At 42.3% G+C, this 22,816-nt stretch overlaps 1 protein-coding gene across 8 annotated transcripts in view; it reads right to left on the reverse strand.

The window, feature by feature from the left end:
• LEPR (leptin receptor) overlaps positions 1-22,816 on the reverse strand; it is a 147,877-nt gene that overhangs the window by 22,512 nt on the left and 102,549 nt on the right. For all 8 annotated transcript variants that reach the window (XM_029617720.1, XM_029617722.1, XM_029617721.1 and 5 more), the window contains 3 exons: positions 15,522-15,738; positions 14,812-14,994; positions 4,901-4,996 (listed from right to left, as the gene is read on the reverse strand). In XM_029617720.1, the coding sequence (XP_029473580.1) occupies positions 4,901-4,996; positions 14,812-14,994; positions 15,522-15,738 (496 nt within the window). The remainder of the gene's footprint in view (positions 1-4,900; positions 4,997-14,811; positions 14,995-15,521; positions 15,739-22,816) is intronic.

Below are 22,816 nucleotides of genomic sequence, written 5' to 3' on the forward strand. Positions count from 1 at the left end.
TCATGCCGTAGAGCTGTCCTAAAGTTAGCTGGATAAAGTTTTCAGCTGATGTTAAGATAGCTGGCTATATTCAGTAGTGCGGGTACACTACTGAATGTACCTCCAAAGTTAGCCGCATAAGTTTATCCGGTTAACCTTGCTATCTGGACTGTTACTGAATGTGGACCTCAGCAAGTGTAGATTCTATTTTCAAATCTACACATAATGGTCCAGATTTTATAAAATCTGGGGTTGGCATGCGCCGAGCCCTAGGGGAGCCCCTTCTGCCCCTCCCCCCCACCTTCCCCTCCCTTCCCCTACCTAAACTCCCCCCCCCCCCCCCCCCACACACCTTTGTTTAATAAGTTGCGCCTGCCTCTGGGCTTGCAATTCCACAAAAAGACATTGCCTCTTATACCATGACTTTTTAATTTTCTTAGAAGCCTCTCATGCGGGACTTTGTCGAATGCCTTCTGAAAATCCAAATACACCATATCTACCAGTTCACCTTTGTCCACATGTTTATTTACCCCTTCAAAAAAATGTAGGAGATTTGTGAGGCAAGACATCCCTTGGGTAAAGCCATGCTGGCTGTGTCCCATTAAACCATGTCTATCTAAATGTTTAGTGATTTTATTCTTTATAACAGTTTCCAAGATTTTTCCCAGCATTGAAGCCAAGCTCACCGGTCTGTAGTTTCCCAGATCATCCCCTGGAGCCCTTTTTAAATATCAGGGTTACATTGGCAATCTTCAGGGCAACAGATGATTTTAATGATAGGTTACAAATTAATTGTAAAAGGTCTGAAATTTCATTTTTTGGTTCTTTGAGAACCCCAGGGTGTATACCATCTGGTACAGGCGATTTACTAGTCTTCAGTTTGAGATTCTGGCCTACCACAGCTTCCAGGTTCACCATGATTTGGTTCAGTTCATCTGAACCGTCACCCTTGAAAACCGTCTCCGGAATCGGAATCTCACCAACATCCTTGTCAGTAAACACCGAAGCAATGAAATTGTTTAATCTTTCCGTGATGGCCTTATCTTCCCTACGTGCACCTTTAACCTCCCGATCATCTAACAGTCCAACCATTTACCTCGTAGTCTTTCTGCTTCGGATATATTTTTTAAAGTTTTTATTGTGAGTTTTTGCCTCTTCGGCCAACTTCTTTTCAAATTCTCTCTTAGCCTGTCTTATCAATCTCTTTCATTTAACTTGCCAATGCTTATGATTTATCCTATTTTATTCTGATAGATACTTCCAATTTTTGAATGAATATCTTTAAGATAAAATAGGCTCTTTCACCTCACATTTTAGCCATGTTGGCAGTCATTTAACCTTCCTTCCACCTTTCTTAATGCATGGAATACATCTGGACTGTGCTTCTAGGATGTTTTTTTTTTTAACAATGTCTATGCCTGTTATAGTAACATAGAAATGATGGCAGAAGAAGACCAAATGGTCCATCCAGTTTGCCCAACTGCACCTTTCAGTTTTTTTTGTTTTACTATTTTTTTCATTTTATCAAAGTTTCCCTTTCATAGTTTAGTGCTAGAGCCATGGATTTACTTACTGTCCCCCTTCCAGACATTAATTCAAATTTGATCATATTATGATCACTATTGCCAAGCGGCCCCACCACCGTTACCTCTCACCAAATCCTGTGCACCATTAAGAATTAGATTTAAAATTGCTCTCTCTCTCGTTGGTTCCTGAACCAATTGCTCCTTAAAACTGTCATTTATTCCATCCAGGAACTTTATCTCTCTAGCATGTTCTGATGTTTACCCTGTCAATATTGGGGTAATTGAAATCTTCCATTATTACTGCATGATCAATTTGATTAGCTTTCCTAATTTCTCTTAGCATTTCACTGTCCATCTCACCATCTTGGCCAGATGGATGGTAGTATACTCCTATCACTGTACTCCTCTCAAACACACAAGGGATTTCTACCCATAAAGATTCAGTTTGTACATATAGTCTCATTTCAGACATAAAGCGCCACCCTGCCACCAAGATGCTCCTCTCTGTCATTGCGATATAATTTGTACCCTGGTATATCACTATCCCATTGGTTGTCCTCTTTACACCATGTCTCTGAGATGTCAATTAAGTCTATGTCATCATTCACTGCTGTACACTCTAATTCTTCCATCTTACTTCTTAGACTTCTGGCATTAGCATACAAACATTTCAAAGTGTGTTTTTTGTTTGTATTGACATTCTGCTTTTCAATTGACCGGGATAAATTGAATCTTTTAGCTTAGGTGAGTTTTTAATTATAGGCACTTGGACTACTTCTCTTATTATTGGAACCTCTCTGTCGGGATGCCCCAACTTATGCTTCATTAGTATCCTTCGAAGAAACCTCCCTACGAACCATGCGCTGCTGAGTGACTGACAGCTTTCTCCTTTGATTTAGTTTAAAAGTTGCTCTATTAAAGGTTAGCTCCAGCATAATATATATAGTCAGTATAATCATACTTGGGATATGCTAATGTGCCCCCCCCCCCTTTAGTCCAGACTATGAATTACCCCTATGCTTCGTGGTGGGAGTTCCACATGAGAAATTATATTTACTAATATGATTTATCTTCAGGTTCGTAGCCTGAATGGGGGATGAGACAGGGTCCCCGTCACCTTAATACCACAATTCTATGCCTTTCCCAAGCAAACTCTCATTTGAGGCACCACAGACCAGATAAAATCATCACACCAGAATAAAATAGTAATTAACCCTTTTACTGGTATAGTGTAAGTAGACAGTAAATCCAACCAGAACATTAAATGGGAAAAATATAATAGTGAATTATTATTATTGTAATTTGCAGTTTTCTTATTTTAAATCAAGCAATGCAAAAATAACACTGCATATGGTCTGTTAGCCAGGGCAACTAACCTATTCATATGGATAGTAAAAAAAAAAAAAAAAAGGAATCTAACAGAGAAAGTTTGGGGTGTAAAGCAGTTAAGTACACAGCTTTCAAAGATTGTTTTTACCCCTGAGTATCAAAAAGCCCAGGGGTGGCAACAAACCCACCTCAATGTCATCAGTTTGTAAAGGGTGTACCCTGTCCCAAACACAAAATTGTGTGGAAAAAAATGATCAAGAAAATGAAGGAATTCCTCTTGATGGTAGAACTTGCTAGGTGATAAGCCAAATAGATAAGCACTGCAGTGTGTAAAAGGTCTCTCTCTCTCCTGGGAAGCTTCCCCAAATTGTTTTTGGTACTAAACAGAAAGCAGGCCTGGTTTCACTCTCTTACAGAAAGACCCCAGTCCACCAGTTTTTCTTTCCCAGTACCTGCCAGCAAGGGTTTATGCTTGACTTTGGCTGAAAGGCTGAAGCAGTTAAGATGAGATACTTAATTTGTGAAAAGGCAAGGAAATAAACTTTCTCCCTCCTCTGCTAAGATACTCTCTGTATAAAGTTTAGATTACTTAACTCGAGTCTCTTAGGAGGGTGATCCAGCCATATTCTCCTAGGCCTGGATATTTCTGGAAAGGAAGTCTCTCACTCTCTTAACTCCTTGCTCCTCTGTCCTTGTAGGGATTTTACATGTAGCTCGTTATGAAGAAAGAACAGCTGTCTGTCTCTCTATTTTCTTAGAGCGTAGACTTCTGCCTCACCCTCTCAATAATTACCTCTTCATGAGAAGAATTGATTTTAGGGCTGCCAGATGCACATCTCTTTTCCTGGCTCCAGCTCCTGGCCGTCCCTGCCCCGCACCGCACAGCCAGCCAGCCAGCCAAATTGCACTTTTTCTACCGTAAATGGTATCCCAGCATTCCTTTGACTTCCTCCTCTGCTGGCTATGTAGTGCTGTTCTCTGGGCAGGCTAAACAGAACAGTCCTTTTCCCAACTTGTAACACTGTAAGTGCTGGATGCTGGTTCTTGCAGAACATTTGTCATTCATAGGGGGTTTTTTTTAATGTATTTTTATATTCCTTCATCTTGACTGCAAAGGCTTGCAGTCTCTGCAGGGTTGAAAATGCTTTTTTGGCAGGTCTAAAACACCTCACTCAGATCTAGATGCAGCTCCATCCACATTGTAAGGCTCTAACACATGATAAGCTCGTGGGGGCAGGACCCTGGTTTATAGTAGCTTGCTACACTAGCATAATATATAGTCAGCATAACCATACTTGGGACATGCCAGATTAATATTTTATTCAATTAATTGATTTATATTCCATCCTTCAGGCACTTGAAAGCAGATTACATTCAGGTACTGTATAATCAGCATACTCATAATTTGCATTCCAATTAAATTCTAGGGATAACAATTGTGCATCTAACTAAGGAGGCAGTCTGCAGTGTACCCTATACATAAACAGCCAGACTTAGCACCATAACTAGAGAATTTATTGCCCTGGTTGAAACAGCAGGGAAACGCTCCCCCCAGTTCCTCCACCCAACATACTTTCACTAAATGTTGGCAAGAGCGGTTCTCAGACAGCTCAGTTTATGACCCTCGCAAAGAGATGCCTCATGCCAGGACCTTCATCCTCAGCCTTTATTTTATTTTACCTGGGAATTTCAATGAAATAATGAAAAAGAAATCTGTGGAAAAGTGACTTCCACCGATTTTCCTCCTGCGTTTTATATTCTGTGTTGTCTGAAAGGCAAAATATAAATCAAATACATACAATATCCTCAACCATACCGTCTCCGTATGTTAGCACCAGATCCACTGTCACTTGCCACAAGTGGGCTCCTCAAACAGTGAGGAGTGTGAGAGGTCAAGTGTCACAAAACTGTCACTGTGGTAGGCACTGGTGGAACTGTGGTGGTGCTGTGGTGATGCCAATGGGACTGTGGTATTCTGGAGAATCACTTAAATGATGTTTCCATTCAGGAATCAATCTCTTTAAAGCAACATGTCTTGATATGACAATGGAAACATACTGACTCACCTTTGGTAAATCCATTAGTAATTTTCGGTTTGCTTACGCCTTCAGCAAGTATTGGGTAAAGAATAAACCGGTAATTATCAATAGCAACAAAATAATCTGAAAAGAAAATGATTTTGAGTCTAGTTAGTAACACAATTTGATATTAAGGCATTTTAGGAATCTAATATTTTATAGCTTTATACTAATGTTTAAAACATAACGTAGCATAATAATCTCCATTCCTCCACAGGTACATTACAAAGCATCCTACCACAAACAAGGTTTAAATAAGGCCCTGCCAATTATTTCAACCCACAAATAGGAAAACGATTTCTCTAGATTATCTGTCCTATGTCGGCCCCAAGCAGATGTTATCAGTAATATTCCAGTGCTGCCATTACCATAGGCATGCAAAACCACCAGATCCTTCCAAGAACTTCTCCCAAGAGAGGCTATTTGCATACCTAGATTTATCCTTCTGCTGTGAAGGGAACCTAGCCTATAGCCCAAAAAAGTGAAGGAAAAAAAAAGACAAGCAGCCTGTAGGCGTCCTTCCCCCCCCCCCCAATGGTCATACTGAGAATCCCTTGTCTGATTCCTGGATTGGGTCTTCTCCACACTCCGAGTCAGCTGGGGATGCTGCCGAGGCAGTGTTAAAAGCTCTTGGGGTGGAGTCAGAAGGGGAGAGTCATGGTCATTATCAAGGGCAACACCTTTACGTTAATGATCTTATTTAAGGGTCCTTGAGAAGATAATATTGAGGTTGAACAGGTGAAGATTTTTCTTTTGTTAATTGTAAGTTGATTTTGGAATACATTTTCTAAAACGTGTGGCCAGATTTAGAGCCCAGGATGCAGGGCTTTGGAAGGAGAGCCAGCGCATGGCTTCCAGCCTCAGGAAGATTGCTGCTGTGAGCAAAGTAGGAACGCGCGGCTCCTGGCTGGCATTAAACGATATGAACACATCACTCCAACCCTAGTGGAATTACACTGGCTCTCAATCAATGAACGTATCAAATGCAAACTTGGAATGCTTGTACACCATCTCCTTAACCATCAAAACTGCCTCTGGGCCAATGCAATTTTAAAATTCCATCGACCAACTAGGGCTTCTGCGCTCTTCACAAAGAGGCTTATTGGAGATTCCATCTCCAAAATTAGCCAAGCTTCACATCACTCGCGAGTGTGCTTTCTCTGTGGCAGCAGCAACCTTATGGAACTCCCTTCCTACAGAAATCAGACAATGTGGCTCACTTAAACAATTTAGAAAACAAATTAAGACTTTTTTAAAATTTAATTTAGCTTATGGTTAATTTTATTTTTGTTCCTTTTTTATTCATACCCTTGAGTTCATCATCTGTTTTTAACTTCTTTTTTTTAAATTTTTATAAGTTTTAATTCATTTTAGCTCATTTTATTCTGACATTTAGTGATTATAATTGTATGTTGTTTTATTCATATTTGTTTTTTACATTATGTATGTAATTTTGCTCACCGTCTAGGCCTAACAGTGTTAGGCAGTTTATAAATGTAAATAAATGTAAATGTAAATCCTACTGGCGGCTGAGAAAAAGGCCTAGGCTCTATGGGTAGGTGTGGGTGACTGCCTCTGTGTGTGTGTGTGTGTGCACGGGTGGGTGACTGCCTGCCTGGGTAGATGGGTGACTACTTGTGTTGAAGGGGGGTGAGAGCCTGTGAGTGTGAGAGGCTGTGTGGGTGTGTGTGTGTGTGTGTGTTGGTGGGAGAATGAGAGCCTGTGTGTGTCGGTGGGGGGTATGACAGCCTATGTGTGGGTGTGGGTGTAAATGCTTGGGTGTGGGTGGGTGACTACCTGTGTGTGTATGACTACCTGGATGGGTGGGTGAGATCCTGTGTATGTGTTGGTGAGAGGTTCTTTGGAGATGGGTTTGAGAAGCTCTTTGTATGGCGGTGAGTGGGTAGGAGCCAGTGTGTGTATATGGGTTGGTGGCTGGGATAGAGCCTGAGTGTCGGTGTGTGTATGTGTGACTGTGTGTGTGTGTGTGTGTATGTGTGGTGGGAGGTTCTGTGTGTATGTCATGTGTGTGGCTAACTTCATGGGTGGGTGGGTGAGTGAGATCCTGACTATGTGTCAGGGCATGTGTGTGAGAGAGGCTCTTTGCATGGTGAGGGGGGGGTTGAGAGTCTGTGTGTTCACAGGTGGGTGGGTAAGAGCCTGTGTGTGAGGATGTCTGTATATGTGTGACTGCTAGTGTGTGGGTGTGTATGACAGCCAGTGGGTAGTATGGAAGAGAGCCTGTGTGTTGGGTGCATGTGTGTGAGGGCGTGAGTGCCTGCATGTGTGTGTGAGAGAAAGGATAAAGTTTCTACAGCTCTCCATTGCCCCAATCAACAACAATCTCAGAGCAGCTATAAATTGAAACATCCCAGATATGAAGAGTGGGAGATTTTTAAAATCCTTATTAGCTTTATTATTGGATATGTCTGCTATTTTGAAATATATTGTGGGAAATTTTATAAACATTTTTGAGGTTTTAATTATTGGGTTTTCTACTCAGTTTTTAAATATTTATTCTTTTTTATTGGTATGATTTTACTGTTATGATTGATGTATTATATTTCTTTTATTTGGTGTTTGTTGGTCTCTTATTTTGCCTTTGGTAAGGGTCTGTGTTCTGTATGTGTGATCAAGGTGAGGGAGTTTGCTATGTATAGCTTGTGTAGGTCTATAGCATTCTGTCTTGTTCTGTTTTCAATAGGAGGTCAATAGATCTTCTAAGGTCTGATGTAATATTTGCAGTGCTGCTCTTTCCTGAGTAGGGTTGTTGCTGTTTGAGTTCTGGTAGTTAGTGTTGTTGATATGGCAGATTTGTCTTTTGGGGTAAACTATATGTTTGACAGGCTGTGATAGCTTTTATTGGATATGTAAATATTATCCAAAACTACTGTACATGAGTTACTGAGACAGTATAGGATCCATTTTTAGATGTGAATGTCTCTGATCTGACATCTGAAGAAGGGACTTATATAGTTTTATGTAGTTTTTGTACAATATATTTAGGTATATGTATTTTTTTTTATTTTATTTTACAGGTATTTTAGGCAGCCCGGCTTGTTCTGTTTTCTAAATAGGAGGTATATTGATGTTTTAAAACGTGATGTAATATTTGCGGTGTTGCATTTCAGTAGGTAGAGTTGTAGTTTGAGTGCTGGCAGTTGGAGCTGTTTTGGTGTGGGAGGTTTACCATATTGTAACTTGTAATTCAGTTTACTCAAGGCTTTCTGAGGGCCAAGCTCGCACCTAACGCACTTCACAATAGACCCAATACCACATGGGTTCCAAGTGTCTTTTTTTGCAGGGTTTTCTGGTTGGCACCACAACGGTGCACGTAAATATAGGGGCAGATTTTCAAAGGGTTGCACGCCTAACCCCCGAAAAGCTGCCCCTGCACGCACCGAGCCTATCTTGCGTTCCTGAGTCCTCCGGCACGTTTGTGTGCCAGCAGTTGGCCGGCAGGCGTGGGGGGGGGATTTAGGTAGGGCTGGGAGGTGGGCTAGATAGGGGAAGGGAGGGGAAGGTGGAGGGGATCGCAAAAAACTTTTCCCTCCAAGGCCGCTCCGATTTCGCACCCCCTGGCGTGCGCCAACCCCAGATTTTATAACATGCACGCGGCTGCACGCGCATGTTATAAAATCGGTCGTAGATTTGTTCGCGCCGGGTTGCACGAACAAATCTACGCCCGCACGTATTTTTTAAGATCTGGCCCATAATGTTTCTGTTATAAGTGATGTTTTTACCTCAGAGATTTTACTGTGTCCTGTTTCATATAAAATCTATTATAAATGCATAATTTTTTAATTGTGCATGGGGAGGGCCGAGGGCTGGGGGCAGAAGTTGTGCGCAAGGCTGTAAGGTTCACGTAGGGCACCTAATACCCTTGGCACCAGCTCTGAGAGTCACATCATTCAGCCATCTTCAAGTTACCTAGGGGGCAAATGCCAGGGAAAGTTGGGAGGCAGGTGGAAGGGGTCCTGCCAGCTTCCTGGAAATATCATTAGCACCCTATCTACCACTCCTCTGGGAATCCCGACCCTGCATCCTCTCTTTCCCTAGCATTTCAAATAGCCAAAAGGGCTAAGTGCCAAGGGGGATCTCCCCTTTTTGCCTTCTCACTGATTTGACCTGTGCCAGGCCGGGCCGGGAGGGGGAGGGCATATTCTCTTTCCTGGCCTCAGGCAGCAGATCGTCTTGAACCACCCCTGGGAAGGGACAAATGAGAGATGGGAAGGGGAAAATAGAGGGGGAAGAGAGAGATAATGCGTCGGGGAGGGAAGAGATGAAGAAATGTTCAGGAGAAGAAAAGAGCAAGGGAAGCTGGTGAGATGGATGGGGTAGGGAAGGAAAGAATGAGAGAAAAGAAAGTAGATGAGAGGGAAGAGAAGAACGAGGGGTAAAAGCATTGGAGGAAGAAAGGAGAGAGTGGGGAGGGCTGGGGTAAAAAAAAAGGGGAAGAGGAAAGGGTGAAGAGGAAATGAGTGAAGCAAGAGTAAACTGGAGGGGAAAAAAAGGAGAGATTGGAAGAACAATGACAAATTGCAAGGAAATGTGACAACTCAGACAACTGAGAGGTGGAATCTGTAGTAACAGAGTGGGGTAAGAGGAGAGAAAGAGATGAGAAGAAAAGGAAAGGGAACAAAGACAATGAGGAAAAATGGAAAAGGAAAAATAAGAACGATTCAAGTGGGGAAAATATGTTCTTTTTAAGGAACATTTTAAAAATGTGACATAAGAACATAAGAAATTGCCATGCTGGGTCAGACCAAGGGTCCATCAAGATTTTTCCTAAAACTGTATTTTTTCCATATGCATTTATACGTGCCACCGAATTTTCAGAAGTTATGCTGCTGAATCTTCCAGCCCCTGCTTCAGAATCCACCCCTCGAAGGGCGTTAGGAAAACAGGGAGCTAGAGAAGAGGTTGTAACAGCCTGGGGGGCTGGTCAGCAGGGTTTACTTTGGAGGAGCGGAGGACAGGACGAATGTTTACTTTATGAAACAGGAAGCAGAGAAAAACAAGATGGTATAAATGGCCCTTGTTTTTTTCCTGGCATATTTCATCTCTAGTGGTGCATTTTGCTTCTGCATATTGAGATGCTGCTACTAGTAGGGTGGTGTGAGAAATAGATGGTTAATTTTAATGAAAACAGTTTATAGTGGTATGGAAAAATGTTATTCATTAATAAACATTTATAGCAAAACAATGTTCCTTTTAAAAAAGAGACCTTTAAATTATGTATTTACAAATGATGTGTAAGTGCATACTGTTGGTATTGTATTTCTGGATACAAGTGATCGCTATCATGGGGCTTTCAAAGAATCTCATGCTTCTATTTAAAGATGAACCGTATAAGCAAGCAGGATGAAAACAATTGCTATAAACCCTTCAGCTCTTGGTCTGATGACTAGCTATAGGGGGCACCAATGAAAGAGTCCTAGAGTTAATACATTTCTGAGTTATTAGGTGATAGTATTGTGTTCCAGTTTTTAGATTAAAAAAATAATTTGTTGAGCAGAAACGGCAGGTTAAATCATAAAGGTCTTCTTTCCAACCGGGTCCCAAAGGCACAGGAAAATAAAGTGAAATGCTGAGGGTCATGAAGGTAGCCACTTGCAGAGGCTGTAAAATGTATGGCTTTGACTGTCTAAAGGCTAGTATCTATTTGGCTGAGCTCCTACCCAAAGTGGAACTTGCCGCTGATGTTTTTGTGCCGGCATTTGAGTGGAGGTGTATTCATCACTGTTTGTCCTGAAGGCAATTGTAACATTTCTAAAAGAGGCTGAACTGCTGCATGGAAACAAACCACCGGCATTACACATAATAGCCCCTGAAGCAGCTCAAAGAGCGAAACTCGGCCTGAGTCGGGCTTTTTATGATGTTTTGTGCAAAATAAAAGAACTCCTGGTGTTCACTGATCCTCTTGTTTTGGTCACAACTGCTGTTTTGGATCGGTTTCCGGTTTGCTTTTTTGGCAGTGTCCTAACTAGACCACACCTCTTTCCCCTGGAGATTTCATGTAACAAGCCTCCAAGATCCAGGCTTGATTCTGGTCCTGGAGACATAAAATAAAACGAGTTTGGTGGGTTTAGCCTCTTCCTTGGCTCTCTGGCTTTCTTAGAAGAAAATGGGGTGTGCTACTGTACAACTTGGTATTCTTTTCCAGAGGTGGTTGTACTATAGTGGACTGAATATGGATTTTAAAGTACCACAAGGTTCTAACACCGCACAATGCTCAGCCAATTCACAATCCTTCAATCAAATCTATCCCACACTATAAAACTAATGACACTTTTAAAAACATGAATCAATAATGAGGAAACCAGAGATTTGCGCAAGCAAAACATCAAAAAAAGAAAAAAAATGTCAGTTGCACAAAAGCAAATAAACTGAAAGACCTGAATACCAATAATCAGAAATTCAGAATGAAGCATTTTGATTGTCTGTAAAATTTTGATTATCGGTAAAATGGACAGATTTCAGTGATCAAAAATGTGCATATACATCTACAGATATAACTGCAGCCCCAGTTTTCATTTTTAAGAATTTTTTTTATAGCTTACAAATACAAAATAGCCACCCAGGTTAGTCTTCAGTCCAAATAAATAGCAAGGGGAGCTTAGCTTATCAATTGAAAAAGCCTCTGGTCCCTACATGGCCATTTTGGCATATAAATTCCTGCTTTAGGAATTTATATGCCAAATCACATCCTCTCCAGTGCAATCAGAAGTGTCTGCAATGGAAAATCACGAATGGACTTGTTTTACAAATGCATGTTGATGGCGCTATTAGTTGTTCCCGCGCGATATTAAGTCAGAGGCCCCAAAAGTAAAAAAAAAAAGTAAAAATTAAAAAAAAAAAATTTTAATCAGCCAACGGCCCGCGGGTCGGAAGACGGACGCTCAATTATGCCAGCGTCCGTTTTCCGAACCCATGGCTGTCAGCGGGTTTAAGAACCGATGCCGGCAAAATTGAGCGTCGGCTGTCAAACCCGCTGACAGCCGCCGCTCCTTTTACCGCGGGCCCTAATTGCATAGGCCACCCTCCTGAATCGCGCGCCCAGGAGAGTGGCCTGTGGGCACTCGCCCGCTCTCCCGTGCGTTTTTCTGAATCGGCCTGTATGTGGTCTTGATTGGCAGCTCAGTATCATGCCATCAAGAAACAAATACAAGCTTCTCACATAGAGATCTCCCATGTACTGAAACTTGCCTATTCCAGATCTAACCCTCTCAACTATTGTATAACCCTCCAAGTCTTGCTGATCTAAACATGCTGTGCCTAGATTTGTCAGTTTGAATATCCCTCTTCTAATCACCCTGCAACCTTGGAAAATGCAAAGAGCTGATCTCTGTCCAAGTGCCTACAGCTCCCCAAAATTTGGAAATTGCACCTCTTGCCATTTGGAAGAAAGAGGGATATACGCACACACCCACACACACACACATCAGTACAATCTCAAAAGCCTCTCTTTGATAGAACATGGGCTAAAATGTATGATCCCTCTGCAATTTTATTTTTTTGTCAACCATTTTCAGCAAAGGAGGAGACAGAAAGACTGTATCTTATGAATTTTTCAGTAATTTCTAGTGGCGCTTTCCTGTTGCAAACATATTCCAATGGCACTAGAGTGCTTGTGAGTAATTGCCCCGAAGCAGGCATTTATATGCCAAAACTTGGCCATATCATGTCCAGTGGCTTTTTCATTTGCTAATTTAAGTATCCATTGCTGTTTATCAAAAGCGTGGGTTTTTTGATGAGGCTTTTTTAAATTTGCAAACTATAAAATATCATAAAAATGAGCACTGGAGATATGATTATACATGTGGCAGTGTATGAATACTTTAATCATTTTACATCTGACCACATAGGTATGAATATTAGGGATGTGCATTCATTGGTCCATTCATTTTGGCATTTTGCATGTATCTCATGAACAGAAGATAGGCATGCAAAACTGATGGTATGCATGCATGTAGGTGGGTGCCTGCTGAAATGAATGGAGCAACGAATGCACATCCCATTGAATACCCCATTTTGATTAATTCTCAGTACTAGCTCAAGTATAAGAATATAAGAACATAAATTGCCATGCTGGGTCAGACCAAGGGTCCATCAAGCCCAGCATCCTGTTTCCAACAGAGGCCAAACCAGGCCACAAGAACCTGGCAATTACCCAAACACTAATAACATCCCAAGCTACTGATGCAATTAATAGCAGTGGCTATTCCCTAAGTAAACTTGATTAATAGCAGTTAATGGACTTCTCCCTCAAGAACTTATCCAAACCTTTTTTGAACCCAGCTACACTAACTGCACTAACCACATCCTCTGGCAACAAATTCCAGAGCTTAATTGTGCGTTGAGTGAGAAAACATTTTCTCCGATTAGTCTTAAATGTGCTACTTGCTAAATTCATGGAATGCCCCCTAGTCCTTCTATTATCCAAAAGTGTAAATAACTGATTCACATCTACTCGTTCAAGACCTCTCGTGATCTTAAAGAACTCTATCATATCCCCCCTCAGCCGTCTCTTCTCCAAGCTGAACAGCCCTAACCTCTTCAGCCTTTCCTCATAGGGGAGCTGTTCCACCCCCTTTATCATTTTGGTTGCCCTTCTCTGTACCTTCTCCATCGCAACTATATCTTTTTTGAGATGCAGCGACCAGAATTGTACACAGTATTCAAGGTGCGGTCTCACCATGGAGCGATACAGAGGCATTATGACATTTTCCGTTTTATTAACTATTCCCTTCCTAATAATTCCTAACATTCTGCTTGACTGCATGTTTTTTGACTGTTGCAGCACACTGAGCCGACGATTTTAAAGTATTATCCACTATGATGCCTAGATCTTTTTCCTGGGTGGTAGCTCCTAATATGGAACCTAACATCGTGTAACTACAGCAAGGGTTATTTTTCCCTATATGCAACACCTTGCATTTGTCCACATTAAATTTCATCTGCCATTTGGATGCCCAATCTTCCAGTCTTGCAAGGTCCTCCTGCAATGTATCACAATCTGCTTGTGATTTAACTACTCTGAATAGTTTTGCAAATTTGATAATCTCACTCGTCGTATTCCTTTCCAGATCATTTATATAAATATATTGAAAAGCACCGGTCCAAGTACATCAAAGGTGCTGGGAAAAAATGCTTTTCACCAACATAAGTACCTTGAACGAAACAGCTGCAAATGTCCAGGGCTGCTTTTTTTCATCGGGAAAGAACCTGAGAGCTTCAGTGGCACTGGTATGGGTTTTGCTCCATGGGTCAAAGATTTCGAAAGCAAATCTCTATACGTATAATTGCTCTCCCTACATCCCCAAGCCCCTGGACTGCTTCTTTTCTCTTTGTGAATGTTTCCCAGCAGGTAGAAGTACCTGGGCTGTGACATAACGCAATCATTTTTCCAAGCCACTAAAATTAGATGCAGGGTTACATACACAGTGCACATCCTCTTACCCATTATTCAGGCCAATATTTGGAAGGCCATTTTACCCATATTAACATGTGTAGTGCTGTCTTTGTGTGCCCCATAAGAAAATAATTTGCATTGTATTTCAGGTTCAATTAAATTTATTAGGGCACAATATTTGGTACTAAGAGCAGACCCTAAGGAAAGGAAATCAAATCATTAAACCTCCTGAAACGGAAGTGCAAATATGGTTTCTGGAGCAAGACATACAGAGTGACCAACACACAAATGCAGCAGCAAATCACACACACACACATGGATTCCAGTCTATGAACTTATTTGGTTTCATGAAATCCCACATTTATTATCTCTTGAACTTTTAAAATCACACCATCTAATTAAGTGTTAGCACATCTTAGCACACAACTGGACAAACTTACACAGGTTAAAAGCCATTGCATGTCCTGTACAGTAAAGAACTCACCAGTGACATAGAATCTGCTCATATTTGAAGGAACCTGTATCCATTTTATTTGCTCTTCTCTGTTTAGGTTTTCCCATTCAACCACAAAAGCCGTTAAACCTCGAACACCGGGTAAGAGGGTCCAAGAAAGAGCTACACTGCTGGAGTTTATGAGGTAAGCACGGAAGGAATGCACAACATTTACTTGCAAAAGAAAATGACAAAAACACATAAATAAACTTATGGTGACTACACCTTGCCAGCTTAGACAATTATGCAGCAGGTAACAGATTTTAGGGCGCCTAAATTTAGCCAGGCACAGCTGAAAATCAGTGCTAGCCCACGTCAAATCTGCACCCCCCACCTCTCCCCCAAGCCAGTGACCCCCCTACCCCATGCTTAAAACAATCAAGGTCCAATATCCCCTTCATCCCACCTGATCTTAAAAAAAATAAATCGAGAATCAAAACCGGGGAACTTTGCACATAACAGCGTACAGCAATGCCAGAGTCATGAACTGGCCCAGCCTTATTAGTTGTTAATAATTCTTATGCCTGGTTCGTTAATATATGCTAGAGAAAAATTCAAAAGAAACTACTAATGCATGTCAATAAGCAAGTGCACAATAAAGTTATGGAATATCCGGAATTGGACTGTCTGCAAGTTTCACCTTGGTGGGTTTTCACACACGTCAAAACTATTGGCACAACCTCTTCTATGGCTGCTCTTACCTGTGCTAGTTTCCTCTGATAATGTTAAATTAGAATTTGTTAAAGAAGCTCCAACTGAGTTGATGGCTAGAACTGTAACGGTATGTACACTCTCAGTCCACAGAAATGCATATCTTGTTTCATTGCCTATATATTCTGACCAAGAGTCATTATTTGAAGTGTGATGCACTACTTTGTATCCTTTCACGCTGCATAATGACTGATTCTTCATCAGTGGCTGTAGAAGAGATTAACTTAAATTAGATTTCTGGTGATAATTTAAAATATTATACAGGTTCATCAATGGGTGGAGCCCTAAATGCATTTCAGCAGTATGACAACAAAAAGCTATATACGATAAGTAGACAATAAAATACCAATATTATTAAACTGGATTCCCTTTAGGGATGTGATGATATTTTTAACGAATGCAAATAATGTAATGAAAGAAGCTATTTTCACCTCCTGCAAAAGTACCTGAACATTTTAGGTTATTTTCATATTCGTTGCATTAAAAACCCCCCCCCCCCCCCCAAAAAAACCCCCCAGAACAAAAACAAAAAAAAGGCCTCCAGTGGAACCAGGACTTGGTGCTGGGCCAGTGCCAAGGCCTAGGCTTAGGCCAGGCCTGGTACAGAGACTTGAACCCATTACTGAGGCCTAGGCCTGATCCTTGCCCAGCACCTAGGCCTGATACAAAGGCCTGACTCAAGACCCAGGCCCATGTCCAAGGCCTAGACCTAGATCGGAGATTTAGGTCCTGCAGCCTAGGCCCAGACCTCCCAAAATCATCTTCAAGTCCCTGTAATTCATAAATTACACTGTCCACTTGGAAGATAGCGCTGGAGTGACGTCATTGTGGCTCCTTCCTCTGGAGATGGCATCACTTTGATATATGGCACGGCCTCAGGCTGGGCCTCTGTGCCAAGACTGGGCCTCAGAGCCAGGACTGGTTCCTTTTTTGACTTCGCATGGCCCAGCCAGGGCCACAGAAGGCCCAAGTTTTTTTTTGTGTTTATCATCGGTTCAAAGATATTTTTTGTTTTAGGGGTTGTGTGTAGTTCTTTTTGTTGTTTGGCAAATGAACCAAACTAAAAAAAAAATTAAACCAAACTAAATACAGACAAAAAAAAAAACCAAGCCAAACCAAAAATTTTGGGATTGCACATCCCTTACTCCCATGGGCTCTAGAGCATGCATTTTCCATTTATATTATACTGCAGAGTTATTACATATTAACCAAAACACTGTTTTAACACCTGAATGAGTTTTCCATAATGCAAAGTTGAAAGCAATGGGGTTGATTTTAAGACCCGCGCGTGTGTCCATGTATGAGCGGTTCCCAGTGTTTGTGTGTTATAAAATGATATCCGCGTGCACATGTGCAGTGGAATTTACCGTCCGCACATGCATGTGCGGGCAGATGGCCCCGCTCGTGTGGGGGGGGGGGGGGATTTTAAAAGGCCACATGCGGCAATGGGAGTAGGGTTTCCCCAGTTCCCTCCCAGTCTGCTCCAATTAAGGAGCGGACTAAGAGGGAACTTCCCTATACCACTACCTAATCTTCCTACCTCTTCCCCTCTCCTCACCGACCCCTAACCCCTTCCTAGCTACTTGCTTTTTTTTGTTCGATTACTTACTGCTCCTGGAGAGCAGAAGTAATCGCGCGCTAGCCGGCTGCCGGTGTGCGCTTCCCTGGGACAGCGTCTAATGGCGCTGTCCCAGCCCGACCACACCTCCAGGCCCGCCCCTTTGGAGAGACCTGGCACTTTGGCGTGTAACAGGTTTACGCGTGTAGCTGGGTCCTTCCGAAAACGTGTGCAGCGCACGTAAGGCCAGACTACGCACATAACCCCCCTGTTTTTACGCATGTGGCCCTTTTAAAATTGGGCCGAATGATTTTAGTGACCTGTTAATTACAACCACTACCAGCCATGAGGCTTTCAAATTGCCTCGTGTTTAATCATTGGTCATTTTAATCCAAAATGGGGCACAGATTTTTTTTTGTCCATTTTCTAAACATTGCAAATAAAAAAGTGATAAATTTAATTCTCATCTGTGATGATCTTAACTTTGGAATCAGACTCCTTTGCTGAATTTCCTTCAGTTCCCCCACTAAATCTTTCAGAACTGGATTGTCAGTAGGCTTTAAGTGCATATATATGGGCTTTTGAAAATTGCTATGATAGTATGTTACATTTACATGTGTAACTCCTTTGAAAATTACCTCCATAAGTTACAATATGTAAATATGTCACTTTTTGTTTTGGATTGAGACACAGTGCAACCATCCTTTTTATATTTTCTTGAGAAAGTCCTTGCCATCTTTCTGAATATATGAGCTTATATATGGCAAGCCTTGGGGGGGTCAGGTGCCCCCTCCTGACCCCCCCAAGGCCAATAATCCCTGGGGGTCCAGCGGGGGTCCGGGAGCGATTTCGTTGTCAGCTGCCAGTAATCAAAATGGCGCCGATAGCCTTTGCCCATACTATGTCACAGAGGCTTTCGGCGCCATTGGTCAGCTCCAGTCACATGACAGGAGCACAAGATGGCGCTGATGGCCATGTGACAGGGGCTGACCAATGGCGCCGGTAGCCCCTGTGACATGGTAGTTCAGAGGCTATTCAGCACCATTTTAAAGAGCACGGCTTGCAGTAGCACGGGCACGGAGGGCAAATAGAACCCGGGACCCCGCTGGACCACCAGGGATGTACTTCGTAAGTCTTGGGGAGGGATCGGGATCAGGGGGGGGTGATGTATTATAGTTAATTTAAATGTTTGGGGTGGTTTGGGGTGGTTTTTAATTTTAAAAAAATTTGTGCCCCTCCCCCCAGGCAAACCCGAAAAACAAAATTTCCCCGAAATTCGGGGAAAATTCTTTTCGGGTTTCGGGGCCTCCGAAACAACAACGAAGTAGGAAATTTCGGGTAATTTCCTAATTCAGGCGAAAAACGAACCACATCTCTAATGTTTATAGCAAAGAATTTTGGCTGCCGTGTTAGTCCATTTGGATGTGTAGAAAGATATCATTTGCAACTTGTTTCAATTCTGATATATTTATAAAAATGTAGAAACATACAAGAAAATTGCTTGGCGACATTCGATATTTGGGTTGGTATACCAGCGTTTGGTGCTGTAACATAATTGTTGAGGTTAACTATCAATCCTGTTGATTATTAATAAAGCTGTGGCTATAAAATTTTCCACAAATAAGAAGCAAAAGGCCTGACATGTTTTTTGCGAATGTCTGGAAAGTGTGCAAAGGTGTGTGGGCAGGTTCATAACCTGAATGGAGATCGTTAACGGAGCCTTTATGGAGGGCTCCAACGTGATCTAAATATCTTTTTGTGGTCCATGATGAATAAATATATATACTTTTTAATGACTGTCTTGTGAATAATACCCTTGACAAGTTGTTATTCAGCAAAGCCCAGATCATTTTCTCTGTTTGCCATGCAGAGGCCAAAATTAAATGGGGGTGAATTGTGTGCTTGGACAATGTAATATAGGTATTAAAATACTATATAGCTCAGAAACTATAAAGGAAATATTGACTTGAATTATCAAAAGTCAAAATCTCCTTTGTGATAATAGGAAAGTAGAACTTTAAACCTTTCAGTTCTACGATGATGAATCTGATTTGACCTACTTCTGCAGTTTGCTTAGCATAATAGCCTTAGCAGTGCAATGGTTAAGTGCCTATTGAGAGTATGAATAGAGCTTCAGATCACAGCTGCCCTACATTGCTTTTCTAAAGTACTCCTTCCAGTTAGTCCACTAACCCTCAGGATGGTCCACTCTAATGTCTACCACTTCATTGTGCTAATAATTCTGCTGATGCACTTCAGCAAATGGCTCTAACCACAGCCGTTCTGGAACAAGGCTATCCATTTGGATGAGAATGGTGATCTACAAGACAAATCTGAACATTTCTGCGGTACGCATCTTGTTCAATAGTGTTTAATCTACAGTAATGCATACTGGATAAAGAGGACTGCCTACTTACAAGACATATCTGTACACAAATTGCAAGTCTTCTATTTTATGTGCTTTCCATAAGATTTATAAGAGTATTTGGGCTGATGCTGCATAGAAACCAAAGTATGAAGGACAAACAAAAAAGTCAGGCTCTGTTTAAAAATTACAATAGTATTCTTACATCTCTAGTGTCAATGTATATAGCATGCTATGCCACCATTAAGGCATCCTGATAGCCATTACCTAATCTGGTTTTGATTTCTTTTTTTTTTAAACAACACCAATATTGACAAATTGAGAGCATGTGTAGAGAGGTGTGAACAATTCAAAATCAAGCTCAAACCCAGGTCCATTTCAGATTTGTTTAGGTTTGACAGAAATTTTGGATTTCTCTCAGATTCACTGGGGAAATGCATTTGATTTTTCCCTGGCATGATTTGGGGAAAATAGGCCCCCCCCCCCAAAAAAAAAAAATTGCTATAGATCTTCAAAACGTTCAGAGACAATCCACTGGCGCAGCAAATTCTACTTCAGATTTTTCTTTAAAATGATTCATTAGTGCCAGTTAGATTAAAGAATTAAAAAATGAAACTGCAGACCTATTACTAGTAATTTGTAACCCAGCTTTAAAAACGTTTATTGTACCTGAAGACTGGAAGGTGGCCAATGTGATGCCGGAAAAAATCATGGAAACTATTCTAAAGAACAAAAAAATCACAGAACATACAGACAGACAGGACTTAATGGGACACCACCAACATGGAGGGAAGTTTTGCCTCACTAATTTGCTATGTTTTATTTTGAAGGGGTTAATCAACATGTGGATAAAGGTAAGCAGGTGGATATAGTATATCTGGATTTTCAGAAGGCATTTGACAAAGTGCCTCATGAGAGCCTCCTGAGAAAATTAAAAAGCCATAGGATAGGAGGCAATGTCCTATTGTGGATTGCAAACTGTTTAAAAGACAGGAAAAAGAAATTAGGACTTAAATGGTCAGTTTTCTCAGCGAAGGAAAGCAAACAGCAGAATGCCCCAGGGATCTGTTCTAGGCCTGATGCTTTTTTAATATATTTATACATGATTTGGAAATGGGAATAAGTGAGGTGATCAAATTTGCAGACAGCACAAAATTATTCCAAATTGTTAAATCACAAGTGGATTGAGAAAATGCAGGACCTTGTGAGACTGGGCATCCAAATGGAAGATGAAATTTAATGTGGACAAATGCAAAGTGATCCACATGGGGAAAAATAATACAAATTATAGTAACACGATGTTAGGTTCCATATTAGGAGTTACCACCCAGGAAAAGGATCTGTGCATCATCATGGACAATACATTGTAAATCTTGGCCCAGCGTGTGGTGGCGATCAGAAAAGGAAACAATGTTAGGAATTATTAAAAAGGGAATGGAGAACAAAATAGAGAATACGTTAACACCTTTTATATTGCTTCGAGGTGTGTCCAGACCTACAGTACTGTGTGCAATTCTAGTCACTGCATCTCCTGCAGTCCTGGTCACCAGCCCCACTGCGAAGCAGAAACTCTCCCAGCGCCTGCCGTGACTTGCAAGGCCTTACCTGTGGAATGACAAGCCGGAACTCCTTCTCATACTATGCGGTTACAGACAGGAGGTAAACGACCCTACGCTGACACCCCCCCCCCCCCCAGAACTCCACCAGCCCCCCAGCAGCTCAGACTCCCACTGCAAACAGTAAGCATCTAACGCCAGCACTCAAACAGAACCCAAAAAGTAAAGTGGAGAACCTGAGGCTTCTTGAAAGCAGGACGGGAGGGTGGGGACAGGCGTGACCGGTGGGGACTCCAAAGACAGAGGTAGCCAGCGCCTGCCAGCATTTAAAGCCTGCAAACCACCTCCCTCTCCCCCCTCCCCTGACACCAGTGGCTGGCCAATCACCGGTGTTCTGGGCCAGCACAGACGTCAGCACTTGGCCAGCATCGCTGCAGAGTAATCCCCAGCATGCCATGCTCCGTCCACACAGCGACTGCTATGTTGGAGGGAGAACAAGGTGAGCAGTACCACATCTGGAGCCTCATCGCTACGTCCAGTACCCTGCCAGATGAGCCCAGTGGGAGGTGCAGAAGAGCTTCCACCACCCCCCCCCCCCCCTTTTCACCTCCTCCCCCACACGGACTTCACTGGCCCACCGGGGCCCCAGCAACAGCGTGAGCTGAGCATAACTCATCCACCCCAGACAATTGGGGAGGCCTTGGTGCACTGTGTATGTGGGGGGGAAGGGGGGGGGAGGAGAAGGAGGAAAACCATACATTGGGACTTTGCTGCCGTCTGTGACCGGGGGGGGGGGGGGGGGCATGAATGCCCCATTACCGGTGGTGCCAGGGCATTTTCTGTACTTTATCCTTAGCATCTTTGTATTTGCGCCACAGGGACCACAGCCCATCCAGGATCTGCCCTTCCTGCATAATCGAAGAGGGAGATTCGGGGCCGCGTCAGGCAGGCAGCTGCTATTTTGTGGCAGGAGACGAAGAGCAGTAGTGTTCTCCACCTCTGCAGCTCTGGGCCTGAACCAAAAACGGGACTCTGTGCAGCCAAAGCAGCAGTGAGACCACAGGCAGCAGGTGAAGAGGAAGACATAACCCAAGGCCCCACAGCTCTCCTCCTCCTTCCACTGATCAGCATGGGAGAGGGAAAGGGGGAATGTAGGAGGAGTGTAAGGAAGAGAGAGGGGGGAGTGGGGAGAGAATGAGAGAGAGATGAAGACAGAGAAGAGTGGGGCACGGGCAGGTGAAGCGAGGTGGGGTGGAGGAGACACACACAGGGGGGGAATGGGACAGGGTATGTAGGGAGCAGCCATTGGTAGGCATGGCTCCCCCAACCAAACAATTTCACGTGTGTGTGTGTGTGTGTGTGTGTTTCTGGGGGTGGGGGGGGGAGGAGAAACCTTCACAAATTCTGTTAACACAAGGACTTGTTTATGCTATTCTCTTACTCCATTCTGACAACATACTATAAATTAGGGACCTGCAGTCATTCAAATGACACTGAAAAACCCAAACATTTGTTTGTTTTATTTCATGACTTTTCTGAGCCAAAAGAGCAGAAGAAAAAAAACCAAACCACCTCTTCATTTTGGTTTGGTTTTGCAGAGAAACAAAATGGAACAAGGAAAAAAAAATTGAAAATTGTCAAAAAAAACAAACCCAAAACCCCACAGCAAAATTAAATCTTTTGTTATGCACACCCCCTACCATAAAATCTTGCATTCTGAGGATACTTAATGTTCTTAGTTTCACATGTTTGTGCTAATTGATAACTACCGTAACATATAATGATTAGCAGGATCTTACTTTACCT

The sequence above is a fragment of the Rhinatrema bivittatum genome, chromosome 10 (genome assembly GCF_901001135.1).
Source record: "Rhinatrema bivittatum chromosome 10, aRhiBiv1.1, whole genome shotgun sequence".
In the NCBI taxonomy this organism is placed as follows: Eukaryota; Metazoa; Chordata; class Amphibia; order Gymnophiona; family Rhinatrematidae; genus Rhinatrema; species Rhinatrema bivittatum.